Source organism: Enhydra lutris, unplaced genomic scaffold (assembly GCF_002288905.1).
Source record: "Enhydra lutris kenyoni isolate GAN:26980312 unplaced genomic scaffold, ASM228890v2 scaffoldscaffold24, whole genome shotgun sequence".
Lineage (NCBI taxonomy): Eukaryota > Metazoa > Chordata > Mammalia > Carnivora > Mustelidae > Enhydra > Enhydra lutris.
In genome coordinates, this window is record NW_019154108.1 from 274,515 (window position 1) to 298,222 (window position 23,708).

The following is a 23,708-nucleotide window of genomic DNA, read 5'->3' on the forward strand; positions in this document are numbered from 1 at the left end:
CAGAATGTAATTCAACAACGTAGAGATCCTTGGGCTTGCCATTCTACTACCCAGTTCTCACTCTCTTCAGCTCTATTTCCTTTTACTTCTGGCGACTTCACCATTCTTCACTATACAACGGATTATTTAACCTTTCAACCATCTCTGGGATATTAGAACAGAAGGAAGCCAAGGGTCTGTAGGAGCAAGTATGATTTATTATGGGTAAATGGTAGGAAAAAATTTACTCATATCCATAGATAAGTTCCTTAAGTCATATATAAAGAAACACTGTTATTAAAAGTTTGCTTTATTTTTCTGTTGAATCGTATTAGCCCCCAGTTTACAATCTGATTTTTTTATGCCTTCCAAACAGTAGCACAGTTAATATCACCTTATCCATAGCTAAATAGTAAGTCAAATTAGTCCCAGTGGTTCTATCCACGTCTAGATTGTTCAGCTGGTCAGGAACTCTTACTTGTTTGCTTTAGCTTTTAGTTCTTGGTTATATCTATAAAGGAAACAGAAAGAAACACAATAACGAATCACAAGAGATAAATGTGTGGTAAGAAGGGAATGGGAAGTATACTCCACGTTCTTTCTCTATCAGGAGGCTGTATCACTGTGGCTCTATGGTCTTCTCAGGGGCGTGCAGGTAAACCAGGCAGAAGGGAGAGTGACTTCAAGATTTTATGTGCATCTGGCTTCCAATGCCAAAGAGTTTTAACAACGAACTGACATGCTGTTTCTTATACAAAAGTATTATTTGGGTGAATACTTTCATTCTTGAATTATATAAGAGTATAACAAACATACGAACATACATATATATAATTCAGCAAAATCTGGTCATTTAGAACTTTTTATTTTATACTCATGGAACATCTTTCCTAAGAATAAAATAAATTGGGAATGGGATCGTGTCTAATCATTAAAAATAAAATGTACTTTTGTGTGTAGGCAGGTTACTGAGTTATTAGCCGACTGTAAACTCTGGGTCAGCAGGAGAGTAAAGCTAAGGCCTCCTTTTCCAACTCTCATTCATCTAAAGAAGAACAAACCACAAAGCCACAGAGCCCTTCCCTGAGCTTCACTGGCCACTCTTCCCAGACGATGAGAGTAGACAACACTGTAAGCACAAAAAGTAACGTGTTGCATGAAGTCTACCACACCTCCCAAGTTTCTCAAAAGGTTCTGATTTCAAATACTCAACAGGATTTTTCTAAATGCTCCAGTGTCCAATATTTATATTTTTAACTAGATCTCCCAACTTGCTATTGTGACTGAAAGGTGCCAAAAATCCTTTTGTCAAACTGTATCTGCGTTTTTGGTCTAGAAATAGTTCTGAATGTTGCACTTAGCATTTCCTTAGCTCTACTACTGAGTTAATATAAAGTTAAAATGAAATGGTGGATGAGAAAAATACTTGTGAATAAAATCACTGTACAAATTGAAGTTTATATTGACATAAGTTAGCTTTTAAAATGCTGGTCAGACAGCAGACATACTGTAGAATGAGTTATTCATTCATCTATCCAACCCGTGCTTGATGATTATGAAAGGGTTAAATTATAAACCCAGGGATCATAAAGATGAGTAAAATGAGGATATACTATACTCTGCAGAATAGAATGCCTTCTGAGAGGTAAATTAAAACTGAATATTTTCTATTTCTTTATTGAGATCATTTATTTTTTTTAGCCAAAGAACATTGTTTTGTAATTTAGAAAGGTTCTGGGGTTCAAATAAAGCCAGAGCCTTCATCTAAGATGCGCTCACTCTAGAGTGTCAGCCAGCCACCGACACCGAGCACAGGCGAACTTCGGAAACTGCGGGTTCCGTTCCAGACCAGCACAACAAAAGCAAGTATCACGATAAAGCAAGCCAATGAGTATTTTGGTTTCCCCGTGCACATAAACGTGATGTTTATACTGTATTATAGTCTATTAAGTGTGCAATAGCATTATGTCTAGAAAAAAGGTAGATACCTTCATTTTAAAATATTGCTAAAAATTCCCAACCATCATCTACGCTTTCAGTGAGTCGTAATCTTTTCGCTGCTGGAGGGCCTTGCTTCAGTGCTGGTGGCTGCTGACTACCTGGGTGATGGTGGTTGCTGCAGGTTGACGTGGCAGTGGCAGCTTCTTAAAACAGGACAAGAAGGAAGTTGCCACATCAATTGATTCTTTCTTTTACAAATGATTTCTCTGTAGCATACGATGCCCTCTGATAGTATTTTACCCCAGAGTCGAACTTCTTTCAAAACTGGAATCGATCCTCTCAAACCCTACGTAATATTCTGAATCCTTTGTCGTCATTTCAACAGTCCTCACAGCATCTTCACCAGGAGCAGATTCTAACTCAGGAAACACTTTCTTGGCTCATCCACAGGAAGCAACTCCTCGTCCGTTCAAGTCTGACTCTGAGATGGTGGCAGTTCTGTCCCATCCTCAGGCTGCACGTCGCCTGCTAGTTCTCTGGCTGTGTCCACCCCATCTGCCATTACTTCCTCCGCTGAAGTCTTGAATCCCTCAAAGTCATCCATGCAGGTTCGAATCAACTCCTTCCAGACTCCTGTTAACATTGATATTTTGACCTCTTCCCATGAATCACAAATCTTCCTAATGGCATTTAAAACGGGGAATCCTTTCCAGAACGTTCTCATTTTACTTGACCAGATCCATCAGAGGAATCAAAATGTACGGCAACTATGGCCTTACAAGTGTATTTCTTAAAGAAGAAGACCTGAAAATTGAAACAACTCCTTGATCCACGGGCTCCAGAATGGAAGCTGTGTTAGCAGGCATGAAAACAACACTAATCTTGGTGTACATCTCCATCAGAGCTCTGGAGTAACGAGGTACATTGTCAATGTGCAGAAATGTTTTGAAAGGAACCTTTTTTCCCCAAGCAGTGGGTTTAAAAATATTCAGGAAGCCATGTTGTAAACAGATGTGCTATCATCCTGGCTTTGTTGTTCCATTTGTAGAGCACAAGGAGAGTAGATTTAGTATTATTCTTAAGGTGTTTAGGATTTTCAGAATGGTAAATGAGCACTGGTTTCAACGTAAAGTATTAGCCCCTAGCAAGAGAATCAACCTGTCCTTTGAAGCCTTAAAGTCAGGTACTGACTTCTCCTCTCCAAACTATTAAAGTCCTGGATGGCATCTTCTTCCAATACAAGGCTGTTTCACCTATACACTGAAGATCTGTTAACTGTAGCCGCCTTCATGAACTAACTTGCTAGATCTTCTGAACAGTTTCTACATCAGCACTCACTTTTATGTCATGGAGATGGCTTTTCCTTGAACAACGTGACCCAACCTCTGCTGGCTTCAGACTTCTGTTCTGCAGCTTCTTCATCTTTCCGAGCCTTCACAGAACTGAAGCGAGTGACGGCCTTACCCCGGATTGGGCTTAGGCTTAAAGGAACGTTGTGGCTGTCTGAGCTTCTATCCCGATCACTAAGACTTTCTCCATGTTAGTGATAGGCCATTTCACTCTCCTGTCAGTCACGTGTCCACTTGGAGTAGCACTTTTAAGTCCCTTCAAGAACGCTTCCTTGCATTCGTAACTTAGCTAAATGTTGAGCACAAGAGGTCACCTTTTGGCCTATCTCACTGGCTTTTGACATGTCTAAATCAACTTAATTATTTTAGCTTTTGTTTTAAGGAGAGACATATAACTCTTTCCTTTCACTAGAAAGGAAAGAGACCCACTGCAGGCTTATTAACTGGCCTATTTTTAATATTGCTGCATCTCAGGGAATAGGGAGATAGATTTGAGGAGGGAGAGAGACGGGGGATGGCGGGTCGGTGGCGGGAGTCAGAACACGCACATTTATCAGTTAAGCTCATTGTCTTATGCGGGCGTGCTTTGTGGCGCTCCCCACCCCCCAACAATGACAGTAGTAACATCAAAGATCACTCATCACAGATCCTCATAACAAATATAATAATGACAATTTTTGAAATATGGTGAGAATTACCAAAATGTGACACACAGACATGAAGGGAGCAAATGCTGTTGGAAAATGGTGTGGACAGACTTGCTCGATGCAGGGTTACCACAAACCCTCAATTTGTAAAAATGTACAAGATCTGTGAGGCACAATGAAATGAAATGAAAGAAAATAAGGCATGCCTATAAAGTTTTAAACATTTCCAAATGCTCATGGAACACTTAGACAAAACCAGTAGCCTCCCTCCAAAGAGCATTTCCAACACTACATAACCATACATATTTAGGTCCCACTTTATTACATATAATTTAAACTGAGTGATAAAAGGTTCATGGAGAAAACTATTTAATATTTCACAAAGTGTTGCCTTAAAACAGATTGTATGCACAGGCTACATATCTACATATTACACAGATTGAAAACCTAGGTAGCAAACATACTATTTAACACTTTTAACTTAACCCCCCAACTTATCTGGAAATTTCTGCTTTAGGCATATCCCATCCTAGCATTATACATGAATCTTAAAAACAGACAGACAAACAAACAAACAAACAACAAAAAAAACCCAGCACTGCCACCTGGGTGGCTTCTGAGGCAGATTTTTTTTACACCTTTGATAGGCTTACCTCCAAATACGGAAGAGCTGAGAAGCTCCTGCTGCCCCCACAAAGAAATTAACAGCAAACAGACTCCAGTTTTTGGGGATAATTACAAGTGAGTATCTTGACCAAATAAACCCTGTTGAAACAAAATATTTTTTTTTTAAAGCATAGGTACTGCTGCAGTATCTTCTGAACACTCAGTATTAGAGTAAAATAATTATAAATAAGACCATGACAACATTATGTAGGATAAAGGAAAAGGAAATGCTATACTTTGAGTGTAATAAAGTTGCTGTAGTTCAGTGTTAAACAAAATATGTAATTCTTATATCAACAGGGAATCTTTACAGGGCAAACAATTATTTTTTCCCACTTTTAAAAACAGGTTCATGGCAAACACATAAAAAACTAAATCCATGCAGATATTTACTCACAGTAACCCTCTTCTGCCTTCTCTATCTATAATAATTTCCCAGCGAGAACACTGTTAATTCCTTGTGAGTGTGTTTATGTGTTTGAGTGTGTGTAGATGCTTCAAACATTAAACTGTTAAATAAACCGATGTAAAACAAAACAAAAATACTGAATGTCCTAACTGGAACACAGAGACTATTCATTTGATTTACCTGTGGCCATCAAAACAGCAGACTGAGCTGTGCTCAGTTTCTCAGCAGGTCTGGCCATGTCAGCCAAGCCAGCACACACCAAGCCCTGGAAACGTTAACACACAGCAAGAGAAAAGGTATCATGACTGTGCAGTAATAATTCTTAACTTTACATAAAACACAAACCTATTTCGGAGATTTTCACACGACTGTTGCTACTGTTTTAGTATCCATGCAGTAAGGAAACGTATCCTTGCGAAAAACTACAGTGAGTTCAGGAATGCTTTCTGAATTTATGTTTTGTTAACCACATGAAACACCCTCATAAACCTGAAACTCAGTAGTGTGCAGGTATCCTCACAAATGGTACTTTTTCCACATAAGAAATTATACATGTTGGAAACCACTGGTGCGGAGGGTGCTGGAAAACTACTTAAGGTAATCTGTAGATTCCTCCTTTCATATTTTTGTCAATGTTAATTCTTTTTTAAAAAGTGGGAATACCAGGGGTGTCCGGGTAGTGCAGTTGGTAAAGCATCCTGACTCTTGGTTTCAGCTCAGGTTGTGATCTCATGGTAGAATGGACTCTGCTTGAGTTTCTCTCTCCTTCTCCCTGTGTCCAACAACCCCACCCCCACCCTCGCAACCTCGTGTTCTTATGTGCATTCTCTCTGGAACAGAAAGATAAATCTTAAAAAAAAAAAAAAAAAGTGGAAGTATCAGAAAAGCTCTGTTGTAATTTTAGTTTTCAAGTTGCATAATTTTTCTTTAACGTCAAAGTATACAACACAGTCACTTCTTCTCTGCTTTTTTTTTTAAATTTTATTTATTTGACAGAGATCACAAGTAGGCAGAGAAGCAGGGGGAGGGGGGAGCAGGTTTCCCGCTGAGCAGAGAGTCCAGTGTGGGGCTCGATCCTAGGACTCTGAGATCATGACCTGAACCGAAGGCAGAGGCTTAATGACTGAGCCACCCAGGCGCCCCAGGATTGTGATTGTTAAAAAAGATTTTATTCATTTATTTGAGAGAGAGCAGAGAGAGAGCACAAGCTGGGGGAAGGGCGGAAAACGACACAGGGAGAGAGAAGCAGGCTGCCCACTGAGCAGGGAGCCCAACACGGGGTGCACGCCACTGACCAAGCCAGCCAGCCCTGAAGTGAAAATCATACAGGGTGCACCACAGCGTGATTCATCCAAAGTAGAAAATGTGGAACTCAAAACAAGTGGATCCATCCGCAAATAAAAACTTTAGCCTTACAGAGGACTGGCAAATGAATATATACTAAGGGAAAATAAAATATTTAAGGTATGTAAGGTTCGTTTTTTACGATGATCCACTTTGCCCTCAATGACTCTGGTTTCAACACAAGCGGCTAAGAAGGACTCCACACCCGTTCTGAGCAAGTATCGTCTGAAATTCTTAATTCAGAGCATACGAGGCCCGAGACGGCAATATTCCACGTCGAGGATAACTGCCATAGATGAATGAGCATCCGACGGTCCGGAATAATAGGTACATAAAGTAAAGACGTAACAAAAGAAGTGTCCTCACCAGAGAACAAGGCAGTTTGCACCGTGATGCTGTCATCAGAAGACTATGCATGATTTCAACATGAACTTAAAATAGATGCTTTTAAAGGAGACAGATACCCAACAAGGCACTTAGGAGTATATCATACTGTCGGTGTTTCAAAACATTGGTGGATCAGATCAAAGAAACACCAGAGTATTGATAAAATAAGTAAACTTCTAAGTTGTGGCAAATTTGAGGTCAAAGAGAACCCCAAATTTGTTATAGAGTAAATAATTCTTACTCTTTTAATAATGGTTCTAGAAATAATACTTAAGCAATCAATTATACTTTTATAGATATATGATTACTATATAATTTCCAGTGCTGAGACAGAGAAGAGGAAGAAAATAATAATATAATTTCCATTAGTTTTTTTTTTAATCACACTAGTTTTGAATGTTTGTTTTGGCTTTGATCTGCATTTTAGTTAAATTAATAAGCAGATAACACATTATAAATATTAAAAAAAAGACATTCATACATCATACTAATAGGGTTTCTTACTGGACCATTAGTGGCAGGCACCAAAAATTTCAAGTGTTTTTTTTTTCCTGTCCCACTGACTTTTAACCTGCTCAACCTCAACTGTTCTATTTCTGCTCTGTAGGTATCACCATTTATGTTAAACATGTGCACAGTTTATAAAAATTGTGTTACGAGAAACTGCAGGAGAGATTTTCCTTCCTCTGCCGGTGCTCTACACCACCTATTCCTCCGTCATGGCTCGGCAACCAGATTACCATAATCTCTATTACCATTTAAAAAGCATCTGAAATTCCATTGTAGTCATGAGAATTACTACATAAACGTATTTATTCAAAGTAAACACAAAACTATGTGTGAAGTTGAATGAATAATGAAATTGAATCTTATCTTTAATAGTTACTGTAGAATAATTTCCATCATGTCCTTTACGAATCCCATTGTGTTAAGGAAAGTAATTCATGTGAATGTATAACGTTTACAAATAGAATAAACCAGCTTACAAGACAAACTTGGCTACTAAAGTCTACACTAAAATTCAGAATTCAGTCTGGACCCAGACCTTTTTTTTAAGATTTTATTTACTTAAGAGAGAGCGAGAGACAGCATGAGAGCAAGCGCAGAACAGAGGCAGAGGGGGGGGGCGGGGGGAAGCAGGCTCCCCGCGGAGCAGGGAGCCCGATGCGGGGCTCGATCCCAGGACCCTGAGATCAGGACCTGAGCCGAAGGCAGAGGCCTGACGACTGAGCCCCCCAGGCGCCCCTGGACCCTAGAATTCTAGTCCTGGGCCTCTCCTGCAGAGTCTTCTCCCAGCAAACAGGACCGTGCACGCGAGGGGCCGATCTCGCCTGCTGCGGGAGGACGCGGGGTTCGGCCGCGGAGGCGGACGACCAGACCGGCGCCCGCGCCCCGCGCAGTAAGGGTTCCCACGGCAGGACGGGGTGCAGGGTGCGGCGACATCGGCGACTCCCGTTCGGTTCACGGCCACAAAACCACAAGCCCATGTACAGAATCCCCGTCTTTAGTAACCGAAAGTGGGTGCAGAGGACTTACTAATTACCTACCAAGTCCAGAAAAAACCCGACGGCGTGCGGGGCGGCACAGTTAGGGAAGCGACCGTTATTCTCACTTCCGGACGGCGCCTGCTCTGCGGAGGGCTTGAAAGACGCGCGACCAAAGCAGCCTCGCTCGCTCCTCAGTAACCTCCTCAGTAACCTCCGCGCCGGCGGGGACGCGGCTCCGCTCTGGCTCGGCTCGGCCCTCCGCGCTTGGCTTTCCGCCCTGAGTAGCGGCGGCGCTTTCGGGGAACACCCGCAGCCTCTCTCCTGTGGCGTTCGCGAAGGCGCGGTGGGAAAGGCTGTGAGAGACGCCACGCAGGACAGAAACACGCTGCGTCTGCAAGAGCCCGGCAGTCAGGGCCGCGCCGACCCAGCTAACGCTCGTTTGCGGGGTTTCCGGTGAGGCGACAGAAGGCCGGCGAGGACAAAGCAAACGGCTGACACCTTGCACCCCCAACTGCTCGGTGGGACATGTGTGACATTCTTTAGGAACCTCCCAACTATCTTAATAGCTTGCTAAAAAGGGCAAAAGTACCCTGGCGACGGCAACGCCTCTGGTATCCGGGATCCTGCAGGTCCTCTTGGCACACGAAAGTCCCACCGAACCCTCCCTTTTCCTCACCCCCCCACCCCCATGGTACATAACTGCCACCCCTCACAGCCCAGGGCGGCAGCTCTTCCTGCCCACAGGCCCTGTCCTCCGGCTTTAATAAACCACCATTTTGCACCAAAGATGTCTCAAGAATTCTTTCTTGGTCATTGGTTCCAGACCTCACGCACCGAACCTCACGTATGTTCTAGAACTTCATCATTTTGAGGGAGCACAAGCATTAAACATGATATGCTTAAACTTTTTTTTTTTAACTGATGGGACCTTTTCTCAATATATTGTTAAAAAGAAAACCACAGGCCCAGAGTGGCGTCACTTAGGCCAAGTCACCAATACCTAACGTGGCCGCACTTTCAACCTCCCCCCCGAATGCAGTCCTAACCAGTCACTTAGGAATTTTCTGGTTCGCACCAATGAGGTCACCTGGGCACTCTCTCCCTGTTCCCCAAAGAAAGGAGATAATTCATCTACTAAGATCCTTTCTTTTGTCGCCAACTGAAGGTGACCTCACCTGGAAATAATCCTTTTTTCCAAAAGTTTATGACTTCCTTGTCCTGCTTTGAAAAACATTCTCTTTCTATGGCCCTTGGGAGTTCCCCTCTACTCACTAAATTGGATGCTGTGGTTGAATTTTGATTTTTAACAATATAAATAATAATAACAAAAAGAACTTCTCCCTAGTTGTCTGTAAAATGCAGCTCCCAAGCATGAATCTACTCTAGTCATTTTATGGGCCAGGGGACAAAATAGCTGACTTAACTTGCCCGAGGTCATAAGATTGAGGGGGAGCCAGTTCTAACATTCTCAACTACTGAGATTTTACAACTGAATTTCTGACATTGTTCTGACAATTGAAAACAATACGATTATGAAAATTAAAATGGCCGACAACTCAACAAAAAACAACTCGATTAAAAAATGGACAAAGGGCCTGAATAGACAGTTCTCCAAAGATATACAAATGGTCAGTAAGCACAGGAAAAGAACAGATTCTCCCCGTAACTAATTAGAAAATGCAGATCAAAACCACAATGAACTACTGCTTCACACCCACTAAGAGGGCCGTTAGGAAGTAACTGTGCCGGAGGGCGATGCAGAGAAACCGGAGTCCTTACCAACTGCTGGTGGGGATGGAAAACGGTGCTGCCGGGGCAGGTGCTCAAAGGAATACTGACGCCGCAGCTCCATCTCCAGGTATATGGCCCAGAGACCAGCAGGCGGCGCCTGGGAGAGATGTATGCCCGCGCACGCGGCACTGTTCAGAATGGCCAAAAGGTGGAAGCAACTTAAGTGTGAATCTACAATGGATGGTTATGCAAAATGTGGTATCTGTAAAATGGAGTATTATTCAAACTTAAAAAAAAAAAAGGAAAATTTGACACTTGTTAACATGGATAAACCCAGAGGACATGGTGCTAAGTAGCCAAGAACAAAAAGACAAATCCTGTAAGATCCACTTCTCTGAGATACCAAGAGTAGTAAAATTCATAGAGACAGAAAGTAAAATGTGGTCGCCAAGGCTGGGGCAGGGAATGCAGAGCTGCTCAACTGGTGTGGTGGCTTGGCTCTGCGTGACAAAAGGAGTCCTGGGGATCAGCTGCACCAAGACAGGAATGTACTTAACACGAAAAAAATGGTTAGGATGTTAAATTTTATGTGTAGTTTACTACAATTAAAAAATAAAAAATGACTACCAGTCCTTGTACAGTACCAGTACTTGACCAGTGCTTTCCGAATTCTAGAAGGGGTCCGAATGACCTGGAGGGCTTATTAGAACACAAATTACTGGGCATTCCATCCCGAGTTTCAGATTTAGTACACCTAAGATGGAGTGAAAATCTGCATTTCTAACACATTCCCGGCACGCCAAAGCATCAGGTCTAGCGGCGACACTTCGAGAATTGCTGCTATAGCCCAAACTGGCCTTTTCAAGAGAAAATGAATTATCTGTTTTATTGTTTTCACAATTACCTCTTTTCAGCTAAATGAGAACTTTAGGAATGGAAACTCTGGCATAAGGTAAAAAGCATTGGTCTTGGACTCCGAAGTCCTAGCCTCTGCCATTTACCAAATGTTAATACACAGCCTTAGATAATTTTTTCCTATTTTTTGAGACTAACTTCCCTTGCCTGCATTTTGGTATTGGTATCTTCAGTTCACATACTAAATTAATAATAAAAGTTAATCTGGGGGGGTTCTAATTAGTTAAATGTTTGCCTTAATCATAAAATCTTGGAAGGAAGTTTCAGTTTCAAGGGCTCACAATTACAGGTTTTTGTTTGTTTGTTTGTTTGTTTTTTAAGATTTTATTGATTTATTTGAGACAGAGAAAGCACAAGCTGGAGGTGTGGGGGGAAGGGATTAGAGGGAGAGGGAGAAGCAAGCTCCCCACGGAAGCAGGGCTTGACCCCAGGGCTTATGATCTGAGCAGAAGGCAGAAGCTCAACTGACCCTGGCAACCCAGGCGTCCCAATTACAAGCTTTTTGGTAACAATTATGTTCAGAGAAGGTCTTTTATCTCAAGAGCTCAGTACAATCCAACTAGGTAGTGCACTTTATGCAGTAAAAATGGCACATCTGAGATTATTTGAATGAAATCATCTCCAGACAGGCCATGAATATTTAAAAAGTACATTCTTCATAAAGATGACTTCAAATTAGTAAGTTCCATTTAAAGAAATTTTTTTTCAGTAGCTTCTGTAAAAACTCAAGACTTACCCATTTCATAATTGGAGCCCAGAAAAAAACTGTTCTGGGACCTGAAAAAAAAGAAAAAATAGAAAAATTTAGAAACAAACTAACTACTTTATATGTCCTTTTTTTTTCTTTTCAAATTTTTAATTCAAATTTTGTTTACTTAAAAAAAATTCTTGTTAGTTAACATACACTGCAATATTGGTTTCAGGAGTAAATTCATGGATTCACCCCTTACATACAACACCCAGGGCTCTCATAAGTGCCCTCCTTGCTACCCATCACCCATCTAACCCAACCCCCACCCACCTCCTTCCATCAACCCTGTTTGTTCTCTATCTTTAAGTCTTTTACGGTTACACAGGTCTTTTAAGCCATCACCACATTTCAAAATCCCCAAAATTTAGCGATCCATTTCTAATCATTTGTACTATCCTTTCTGCATCCTGTGTATTTGTTAACATTTAGAAGGTCACCGCAGTATCAACCTCATATTCAAGTTGTTTTGATTTCCTTGTCAGTTATTTGTATTTTTGTGGCCCATTAAAAATTATCAAAAGTGTAACAGACGGTGTGGAAACCATTACCAAAGTTCTGCCTTGAACATGAAACTTCACGTTAGTTCGCTTAAGGATAATCTCTAAATTGGAGAAATTAGAAATTATAGAGATTTTGTGATATGAGCCTCAGTAAACTATTAAATATTCACTAATTCTATTAATATTTATTATAAATGATGTACTGTCATATGTATGATAGTGAAAGCTCTTATAAAAAGTCTATATATTGTAGTAAAAATTTTTTTTTTTTAAGATTTTAGTTGAGAGAGAGAGAGACAGAGCAGTGGTGGGGAGACAGGAGAGGGAGAAGCAGGTTCCCTGCTGAGTAGGGAGACTGGACTAGGGGCTTGATCCCAGGACCGTGAGATCATGACCTCAGTCAAAGTCAGAGGCTTAAACCACTGAGCCACACAGGCACCTCTCTAGCAAAGTAATGAACCTAGGGGCACCTGGGTGGCTCAGTGGGTTAATCCTCTGCCTTCGGCTCTGGGTCACAATCCCTGGGTCCTGGGATCAAGCCCCACATCGGACTCTCCGCTCAGCAGGGAGCCTGCTTCCCCCTATCTCTCTGCCTGCCTCTCTGCCTACTTGTGATCTCTCTCTCTGTCAAATAAATAAAATCTTCAGGGCGGGGGATAAAGTAATGAACCTAATATTAAGGTTCACATGAGAAAGGGGAAAGACTTAGATCTCTAAGCTCCGTAACAGCGGGGTTGTTATTTTAGCTATACTGGTATCCACTGGCCTTTTGCAAAATGTTAAATAAATGCTGGTGGCATTGAAAAAAATTCTGGTTTCCTAGATAACACAGAATTTGAGAAATACAATGTTTCAGAGCTGGAAGGAAACTCCAAGTTCATCTAACCTAAACCCTTCATTTTACCATGAGCAGATCCGTGACCCTGTCCAGGGGGGACGGCCAGTAAGCAACAGAACTGTGACTGGAACCTAAGCCTCCGAGCTCTTTAACTACATGACTGCCCACTTTTAACTCTTCTAAATCACATATCTCATTTAACCTTCAAGAGGCTACAGGGACAGGAAAGAAACAGACTTTGGTCCATGATAATTTAAAATATAACTAAGCAGGCTAAATCCAATGTATGTCAGACTACGTGATGTGGTGGGTGTGCTCTCACACACTGCACCAACAAACACGCGTCTTTCTTTTCTTCCTCTCTTTAAGATTTTATTTATTTATCTGACAGAGAGTGAGAGAGACAGCGAGAGAGGGAGTACGAGCAGGGGGAGTGGGAGAGGGAGACGCAGGTCTTCTGCTGAGCAAGGTGCCCGACACGGGGCTCATTCCAGGCCCCTGGGATCATGACCTGAGCCGTAGGCAGTCGCTTAACGACTGAGCCACCCAGGCACCCCACATTTATTTCTCAACACACAAATTAAGAAAACAGTGATTTACTAGCAAATTCAAAAGTTTTAAAATCCTATTATACTCATGACTATTATTGTTGCCTTAGTATTCTACTTTGCTTTGCAGGAATAAATTATTTGTTTTTGTGGATAACCAAAATCACACCTGCAACGGCATCATCATCCAAGCATAACACGTTTTACTTCTCTGCATCTACTCCCAACTAGTATTTCTCAACAGCACCAGCAGGTAAAGACGCATTTATCCAGTCTTCCCACAGAAGGCAAGCGTTCACTGTCACTAATGATTACGTATTTTTATTCACTTATGAATAACATTTAAAAGATAAATCTGACTTAAACTTATTATTTAGAAACAAAACAAAGGAAAGATAGTGGGGCACCTGGGTGGCTCAGTGGGTTAAGCTCTGCCTTCGGCTCAGGTCAAGATCTAAGGGTCCTGGGTTTGAGGCCACATTAGGCTCTCTGCTCAGAGGGGAGCCTGTTTCCACCCCCGCCAAACCCCGCCTGCCTCTCTACCTTCTTGTGATCTCTGTCAAATAAATAAATAAAGTCTTTAAAAAAAAAACAAACACAAAAGAAAGACAGTGAAGCTGAAAAGGCAATGAGTTAAGTTAAAACCTAGTTGTGGTTCTGGGTTTAATTTGTTGCAGAGAAGACCATTCATTCACCCACAATAATTACTGCATGCCTTATAGTGTACCTACCACTGGGGATATATTGGAAAATAAAATACAGTGCTGGTTTTTATTAATTAAGCACAAGAATGCTGTTTAAGTAAAGTCACACCTGGAAGCTAACATTTTAGGAAAACTTAATTCTAATGTGCTTTTCTCAAAGTTGCAACTAGTTTCACACATAGGTAATACCATCATCTCAAAGTAAAAATGAGCTCAATGATAACACTCCTTTTTGGGGATTGCATTTTGGCTAAATTACTATCAAAAGCAGTTAGTTTGTGGCACCTGGCTGGCTCAGTTGGTACAGCATGTGACTCGATCTCAGGGTTGTAAGTTCGAGCTTCACGCCAGGTGTAAAGATTACTTAAAAAAAGATAAAATAGGGGTGCCTGGGGGGCTCAGTGGGTTAAAGCCTCTGCCTTTGGCTCAGGTCATGATCCCAGGGTTCTGGGATCGAGCCCCGCGTCGGGCTCCATGCTCAGCAGGGAGCCTGCTTCCTCCTCTCTCTCTGTGCCTGCCTCTCTGTCAAATAAATAAAATCTTAAAAAAAAAAAAGATAAAATCTTAAAAAAAAGGTAGTTGGTTAATAACACTGAGAGAAATTTGAAAAATGTAAAAATGGCATCTGCTGTCTTTATAACTTTTGCTTATTAAGTAGTTCTACAAAAGTGTCACATAAATAGTATAAACTATTGCTTGCCTTTAACATTATTAAGTGATGGCAATGTTACACATTTTTTTAATATCTTCCACAATTTAACATAGTCATTAATATTTCTGTATCCCTCTCAAACTAACTCACATTGTTCTTACAGCTATTAAATTCATTAATTCAATGTGATTTTAATACAAAGAGATTTAAAATCAATCGTATTGTACTGTAAATACTGTACTATAGTTAGTAGTCTATCCACTTACCAATCAAATTATGACCTCCTTGAAGCTAGTGGCTAGACAGTGTTCACACTTGTAGCCCCACCTAACAGACGGCGGACTGATAAGCTAGGCAAGCATGCAACTAGCTTCCTGCTGTTTAATGACTCTAACCCTTAGTTTATGCTTAGAATATCCCAGTATTCTCCCTCTCCTTCACCTGGCTAACTCCTGGTATCCTTTGAAAACGTATCTTAGATTTCGTCTCCGCAAGGAAGCCTTCTTTAACCGCTCCAGGTTACATCAAATGCTCCTTCTCTGAACCCCCGAAGCAGCCCCTATAATGCTCTCCTGTTTTCTGCACTTAACAATTAAAATGATTAATTTATGCATCTGTCACTTTAATTAGACAAGGTGAAGACAAGGCCAATGTCTTAGTTTTCCTTAACAAATAACATTTGTGAACAGAACTGAATTGAATGAACCATGTCCAGGACAGTCATTAATCACGGATATTCAAATTTTAGGTCTGACCAGATATGCCTTGACATGGTTTCATCCTCAAGGGCAGAATCTGCAATTTACTCCTCTCCAGGGACACCAGGTTCCCTTTACATCAGGGCTGTACCAGATTTCCACTCATTAGTTACTCTCTCTACTCTTAGACCATAACACTCCCCTATCTGGCTCCCGAAAATTCTTCCCGTAAGTCTGAAGCCATAGTGCACTGATCCTATAAGTCAATCTTTTCGAACTCTCTGGTTCAGCTTGAGCTTCTGGGATTCCTATCACAGCACACCTGGCTTATTTTTCTTTCCCATATACAAAGTCTCTGAGTCATATGCAATATCAATTACGAAGTTTACTTTTTAATCCCTGTAGGAGGCTGGCGCCATCACTCAAGGGTACGTCAACACATCATTTTGGTCTCTGGCTTTGGACTTCTCTGCCAATTCCTCTCTTCCTACTTCAAAACTGTTGCTTCCTTCTTTGCCACCCTCAAAACTGTTTCCTGAACAATGCCTCTAGGTTCTTCTGGTTTCTTTATGAGTTTAAATATTTGCTCCTTCAGAGTTAATGAACAGTAGAGCTTTTCAGTAAGTGTTTGCTTGGTAACTAATTTACTCAACTGCCCTAAGCCAGATGATAGTTTTAAAATATTACGCGTTCCTCTTCCTCACAACCAAACCGAACAAAATACTTCAAACATGTAATTATGGTTGCTAGAACCTGGACCAAGAGAGGTATGAATATTTTAGTTAGTGAATAATTTTAAACTATAAAACAAACCTCCAATTATTTTAACAACTGCTAAGCACTAAATTTAAAAATATCATTAGCAAATATGTATTATAAGACATTCTAAATTTCTAATGTTTCTGAGATATCAGAGGATGCTGACAAGTGACACGAATAATCAGAGTTGGAAAGCTATATATGCAAACAAATAGTGTCTTCTTCATTGTCAAGAAAACAGTGGTTGAGCAATACCTATCGTACAAAGAACAAAAAATTTTCAAGAAAACTTATTTTATTTTATTTTTAAAATATTTTATTTACTTATTTGACAGAGAGACAGAGATCACAAGTAGGCAGAGAGGCAGGCAGAGAGAGAGAGGGAAGCAGGCTCCCTGATGAGCAGAGAACTTGATGCGGGACTCGATCCCAGGACCCTGAGATCATGACCTGAGCCGAAGGCAGAAGCTTAACCCCTTGAGTCACCCAGGCGCCCCAAGAAAACTGACTTTAGTTCACCTTTTCATTTTATCTTACTGATCATTTTCAAGTCAAGAAAATTTAGTCAAGTCAATTTAGACACGTATGAATTCAGGTACAGAGGAAAGACTTCCTTCTTGGCATAGAATAACGTCACATGCATGCAAACACGCACACATACAAATATTGAGATGCTCGCGATGTGCCAATGTGAAAAATAAAGTTTCTCATTTAATGTTTTTCACTGCTTCTTCTTGTCCCTTTCAGATCGTTTCCCTATGGTTTGCTGCTTTTAACATTCCTCAACATTCTTCTAAGTTTCATATACTAAGAAATCCCCTCTTTGCTATCATGTGACTAACACAAATCCTTAGAATTTGTAAATGTTACTCCTTGATATAGATATGGACTGTCAAAAGTTACTTATTTTTATTTGTACTAAAACTAGTTCTGATTTTACACTAAGAACATGATTGGGTTGCCATTTTAGAATCATGTAATCTTTGTACTTTTGGAAAGGCCCTGGAAACAGCCATCACTCAGATAGCCCCTAAAACATCAAAGGTATATAATGATTCTTAAAATGTCAATTGAAAACAGGCTTTGGTACAAATGCCTAAGTAAAATAACAGATGAAACAATTAGCTAAAATAGCTAATAAACATTTTAGGGTTGACACATTTTAAATTTATATTATTTGTTCAGTTACAAAGAATCAATGACTTCTAGGTTTAGGAAGATAAGGAGGCCCAGAAACATGGAACTACCTGTGTAAAATACATAGCACAGCAAGGGTTAAAAACTAAGATCCCCAAACCCTAACTTAACAATAATTACATAGTTGACCCCAATGAAATGAGTTTCTTGAAAGGTCCGAAACTAAGAAAAGCTCTAGTAAGAGTACCAAAGTGAAGATTATTACAGCTGAAAGGACCTTAAAGAAAATCCAAGCTCCTCTATTTTAACAGCTGAAGAGGAAAAGGCACTTAGATGTTATGGTAGTTCCAGATAGAGCAAGGACAAGAAAACAAATCTCTGACACTCCTTTCTACTATGTCATACCATACTTTAAACATTTTCATACCCTCTTATAGCCAAAATTAATGTTCTTGCATGACTTGGAAATGTCAACTTATTTATAGCCTTCCTTAGGTCTTGCTTCTCCTTTGGTCTATCTGTTGAATAAAACTAGGTGAAGCATAGTCTTTCTTAATTTCTTAAAATTAGCTTAAAATCAGGTTAGTGGACAAAAGTTGTAATAAGTATCAAACTAACAACTACAGCCAGACTATTTTTACGATCTCCTTTGAGAATATAAAATCTCTGTGAGTAGGGAATTTTACTTTATTCACTAACACATCCCAAGGGCCAGGACAGGACCTAGTATCAGGAGACCCTCGATAAATATGGAACAATTCAACCTTCTTGGCAGCTACCGGTTTAAAGATATCTTACTTTTCACCAATATTTTACAGTTGTATGTGAAATCCCAACTTTTTATTTTGGTTCTCATTCTTTAAGTTTAAGGGTAACAGAGGTTATTACTGGAAAAAAAAAGATATATGTATATCCATATATTCAGTATATATCAACATAATATATATTAGACATGATATATAATATAATCCAGTTATCTAAATATATATACACACACATATATGTACATACATACATATCTATTCTAGACTGGCATTAAAATTCTTCAATCTCTGAAGCAAGAAAATAAACAGTTCTAACAGAAATGCTAAAGAACTATGTTAATTCATAACTACGTGGCCATCTACACTGTTTATTTACTTGATCTATATTTGGCTTTATTTATATAATAAAACAATATATATTCTGAACTAAGTTGTATTAGACTGTCTAGTATAACACCATTTCCTTTAATATTTAATTTTTTTTAAAGATTTTATTTATTTATTTGACAGACAGAGATCACAAGTAGGCAGAGGCAGGCAGAGAGAGAGAGAGGGGAAGCAGGTTCCCCACCGAGCAGAGAGCCCCACGCGGGGCTCGATCCCAGAACCCCGGGATCATGACCTGAGCTGAAGGCAGAGGCTTAACCCACTGAGCCACCCAGGCGCCCCTGCTTAGTATTTAATTTTGAATTTTCATGATAAAGATATCCCCTTATGGACACAGTGAATGTGGGTTCGCCTAATATGTTTTTATTTTATTTTTAAAGATTTTATTTATTTGACTGAGAGGGAGAGAGAGCAAGTGAGCGAGCTCCAGTTGGGGGAGAGGCAGAGGGCGAGAATCCCAAGCTGTACGCACTCAGCGCAGAGCTGGCTGCAGGGCTCAGTGTCACCACAGTGAGATCATGACCTGAGCCAAAATCAAGAGTCACACGCTGAGCCACAAAGATGCCCCTGTTTTTTATTTTAAAACACAGTCTTTAGATACTTAAGATAAAATGGGAAAAACCTAGGAGAAATGCAAATCTTACCGAGATCTGAAGCCTTCACAGGGAGAATATCATGTAATGGAGAGAAAATTCCCAGTAACAGCCCACTAAGCACTGCGACAGACTTCACAGAACTATTTTTTCAAAAGTTCTTCCACTTAAGGCAAAATGTAACTCAAGAAAAGCAGAGCTACGGTGAGGTACCTAAAATGATATGGTTCAGAAAACTGTTTTCTGGGCTGACTTAGTCAAAGGATAGTTTTTATGTATTTTTATTATTTGTTATTCATTTCCCCCGGTTTTATTGAGATATAATTGGCATATAACAGTATATTAATTTAAGACATTCAACATGATGATTTGATATATATTTATACTGCAAAATTATTACTATAATAAGTTCTGTTAGTAACCATTGCCTCACTTAGCTCATTTTTTTCATGTCATAAGAACTTTTAGGATCTACTCCCTTAGCAGCTTTCAAATATATAACACAGTATTGTTAATTACAGTCACCATGTTGTACATTATATCCCCAAAACTTGTTTATAACAGGAAGTTTATACCTTGAGAACACCTTTTACGATAGTTTTTGGATTCTTTAGAGCTGTGGTCTCCTAACTACTTTTGAACACTGGACCCTATCATTTAAAGAACCTTTTTTTGAGCATGTATCTTCTACATATATATTGTATGTATTTATATACTATATATATAACTTACACAAATGTGTATATGTACATATGTTGACTCCAAAGAACTCTCAATTGTGTTCTACATAACTATATATACAACTATACTGATTTATTTTTATAAGATATATGCAGAATAGAAAATGTAAAAGGATAAAATAATACAAAGCATTAATAGAAGCTGTACTGTTTTCTTCCTACATTCCAGTGTTTCATTTTGTGCATACTTTGAGACAAGTCACCCCATCTGGGGACTCAAAAATACAAAGGAATGACACTCCTTCACTAATGTTTTTTCCTCCCGACTAAGCTTTTAAGTAAACACTGGTCATCCTGACTTCAAGGTCATTTTTCTGACAAATGCCTGGAGTAGAGCTGTGCAGCTGGTTTGTGCAGAGTCACATACTTTCACAGTCAGGTGGTGATGGTGAAGAGTTAGGGTTAGTGACATACCTTATGAGAACCGAGTTTGCTAGGACACACATTTGGTTGGAACTCTATTCTTACTCTATAAAGGTGGATCACAATGTGCCGGGAACAACACATACATGAATGATGAAGGCTGCAGGTCTAACGACAATATGTATCATTACGATATAGTGATATAAAATAGTACTATAATTCTAGTATAAATCTATATAAAGACACATTCTTGTTTCCTGACTAGACATTCTGCCAGTGATAAAATTAAATCTCAGATATTTAGAATCCTCAATGTATGATATCCAACTATTAATATCCTAGCCTTGCATATCATTGTAACAACCTCCAGGATGTGAAGGTAGTCTAAGATTTAAATGAGGATACAGTAAGATACTATTACGCAAAATAGCACATAAAAACCTTGCGTAGTCACTATGATGAGTCTTGGAGAATAATCAGTATTTCCTCAGATTTTATTCAATACCAATGGACCGACAGTTATGTTTTTCATGCTTTTGCATTTTTTCGTGGATGTGCCTCCAACTTTTTAATCACAAATACTTCTGAATGATAGATATTCTTACTATGTATATTGGTTAAAATCTTAGAAGGGAGGGAACCAACACTTTTTGAGTCTAAGTACAAACACTTTGCTAAATGTTTTATTTAATTAATTAATTTATTTAAAGATTTTATTTATTTATTTGTCAGAGAGACACAGCGAGAGAAGGAACACAAGCAGGGGGAGTGGGAGAAGAAGCAGGCTTCCCACCCAGCAGGGAGCTCAGCATGGGGCTGATCCCACCTGGGATCACCATCCTAGCCAAAGGCTGATGCTTGACAACTGGGCCACCCAGGCGCCCCCGCTAAAGGTTTTAAAGCCATCGTATCTTTTAGTTTTCACAACAATCCTTAAGTGATAATTATTATCTCCATTTTACAGACCAGAAAAATAAGGCTGGGGGCTTCAGGGTCTAGGTCACACAGCCAAGATTTCGACGTACCTCTGTCAGGCTTCAGAGCCAGGCCTCCTCCCCCTACACTGAAAATGGAGTTACAGGAACTGAACCAACCCAGGAATTCCCAGGTGAGATGCTCAGTCTACACGTGAAGGTAATTCCTCCTGACACTGAAAGACGACTAAAGCAGGAATGACAAGTGGTTAGAGCCGAGGTCCTGAAAGGATCCTACAGAACCACCCTTTGCTTCTGCACCGGAGCATTTTAAGGCTGCTCCTCCTCTGCCCTCCTCTGCCTTACCCTGCAGCCCAAACACAAGGCTTAAGAGGGTCAAAGTTGACGGCACACAATGCAGTCGACTCTAACAGCCAGATTACTGCAGAAGCATTGCTCAATCCTCCCTCCTGAAAAACCCGTCAAAAAACATAGCACAGGGGCGCCTGGGTGGCTCAGTGGGTTAAAGCCTCTGCCTTCGGCTCAGGTCATGATCCCAGAGTCCTGGGATCGAGCCCCACATGGGGCTCTCTGCTCAGCGGGGAGCCTGCTTCCTCCTCTCTGTCTCTCTCTCTCTCTCTCTCTGACTGCCTCTCCGCCTACTTGTGCTCTCTGTCCAATAAATAAATAAAATCTTAAAAACAAAACAGCACAACTCCCAAAAATTTAGTTAAAAAAAAAACCTAAAAGGCAAATAAACTGAATAAGCTTCTTAAAGAATTCTCCTTGAACTCTCCTTAAAATTCCGCAACGGTCCCCGCTGCGAAGGGTGCAGTACACACCCCACACGACCGTCCTGCCCGTCTCGCCGGCGCACCACTGGGACAGTCCGCCGCCACCGCAGACTCCGGGGCGGACGGGCCACCTTCCCGCGGACCCCGACGGCTGAGGGCCTTGACCGCGTGGGCGGGAAGCGCCGCTTCTGGGCCGCACGTCGGTCCCCAGCCTCACAGCACGTCGTCCCCGCGCTCCCGCGCGGCCGACTCCACGGCGTCCGGCTCAGCCCTGCCGCGGGCCGCGGGCCCCAGCCCCCTGCCCAGAGCGCGGAGCGGGACCGGCGGGACCTTCCGGGCCTCCCGGGGCCGCTCGCGTCCCACCCACGCGCACGACCGAGCACGACCGAGCGCTCCCGCCCGCGTCCGGGAAGGACCCACGCGCGGCGCCGCCCACGTCCCACGAAGCGGTTTGGCCGCGACGAGCCCATCCAGGGTCTCCCCCAAGGTCATGCCTACGCGCGGAGACCGCGCGGGACTCGGGCCGGCTGCGTCCCGGGGGCAGGGAACGCCGGCGCCGCATCCGTTACACCGGGGCCCCGGGGACGGGACGCGACTGCGGCTGCGGGCCCGGCGCGTCTGCAGGCCTCCGGCCACCGGCGCGGGCGGCGGCGCGACCTTCACCGCAGAGCCGGCGGGCGGTCCCCGGGGCCCCGTCCGGCAGCTGTAGGGGCGAAGGACCAGCCCGAGGCCCCGCGCGGGAGGGCCGTGCGTCGACGAAGGTCGCGGAGCGCGCCCGCTGCGACCCGGCCCACGAGCGACGCGGACGCGGGCGGCGCGCACGAGGCCGGCCGCCCCAGCCAGGCGGGCCCCCAGAGGGCAGCGGCTGGGCCTCGGCCGGGAGTGGGAGCGGCGCGGCGCGCCTTACCTGCCGGGTGGTTGTACAGCGGCCTCAGTTTCTCCGGCAGCAGCAGCTCCACCTTGTCCAGGGCCCGGTGGTAGGTGGCCCGAAGGCCCCGGGCACCGGCGGCCGACATCTCTGCGGACCGGCGCGTCGTGGGCGCCCGAGGGGGACAGCGGCCGCGGGCTCCTCCTTGGATGACAGCGAAGGACACGCGTCACTTTGTCCTGCCCCAGCACCTCGCGCCCGCCTCTCGCCCGCGGCGCCCTTCCCGCGGCTCCCACGAACCGCCGGGTGGCCGGGCCCTGGAAACACGGAGGGGCGTAGGCTCCGCGACGGCCCGCCCCGGGTCCGCCTCCTTCCCTCCCGCCGCCCGGAGTGGGGAGGAGTCATGGCAACAGGTGCCAGAAGGACCGCCTCCCCAAGCCAACCTGACTTCCTAGCGGCAGCGCGCCTGCGCAGGCTGAGCGGCCCACGGGGATTGGCCCGCGCCGCGGCGGGGGCGGGGTCCAGCGCGAACGTCCCGTTTCTCCTTCCTGCCCTCGAGGCCATGTTGGAGAAGGGAAAGTGAAGCTGCCCAGGTTCTAATTCCCTTGCTTTGATTAAGATAGCCCGTAGTTAACATGGGCTTTTGGGGCCTTCATGCCCCAACTAAAGATGACGGCGCACAACGCTCTTGCTTCCTCTGGAAAGAGACTCGTGACTGAGAGGCTTCGTGTCTCAGCTTCCTCTCTCTCCGGCCCTCATTCACCCACAGAGAATCAAGGATTTAGCGACAGTGTCCCGAGCCCACCTTTCTCGGGCGAGGGCAGCCGTGGCAAACGGGGGCCT

The 23,708-nt window shown here is 42.6% G+C and overlaps 1 protein-coding gene across 1 annotated transcript; it reads right to left on the reverse strand.

Annotated features, from left to right (window-relative positions):
• Positions 1 to 179: 179 nt before the first annotated feature.
• Positions 180 to 23,180, reverse strand: LOC111150805 (mitochondrial pyruvate carrier 2). The gene is made up of 5 exons (XM_022508415.1): positions 22,905 to 23,180; positions 11,592 to 11,632; positions 5,172 to 5,256; positions 4,570 to 4,681; positions 180 to 490 (listed from the first exon to the last, which is right to left on the reverse strand). Exons 1-5 carry the CDS (start codon positions 23,011 to 23,013, stop codon positions 454 to 456), a joined length of 384 nt encoding a protein of 127 aa, XP_022364123.1. The 5' UTR covers positions 23,014 to 23,180; the 3' UTR covers positions 180 to 453.
• Positions 23,181 to 23,708: the final 528 nt, after the last annotated feature.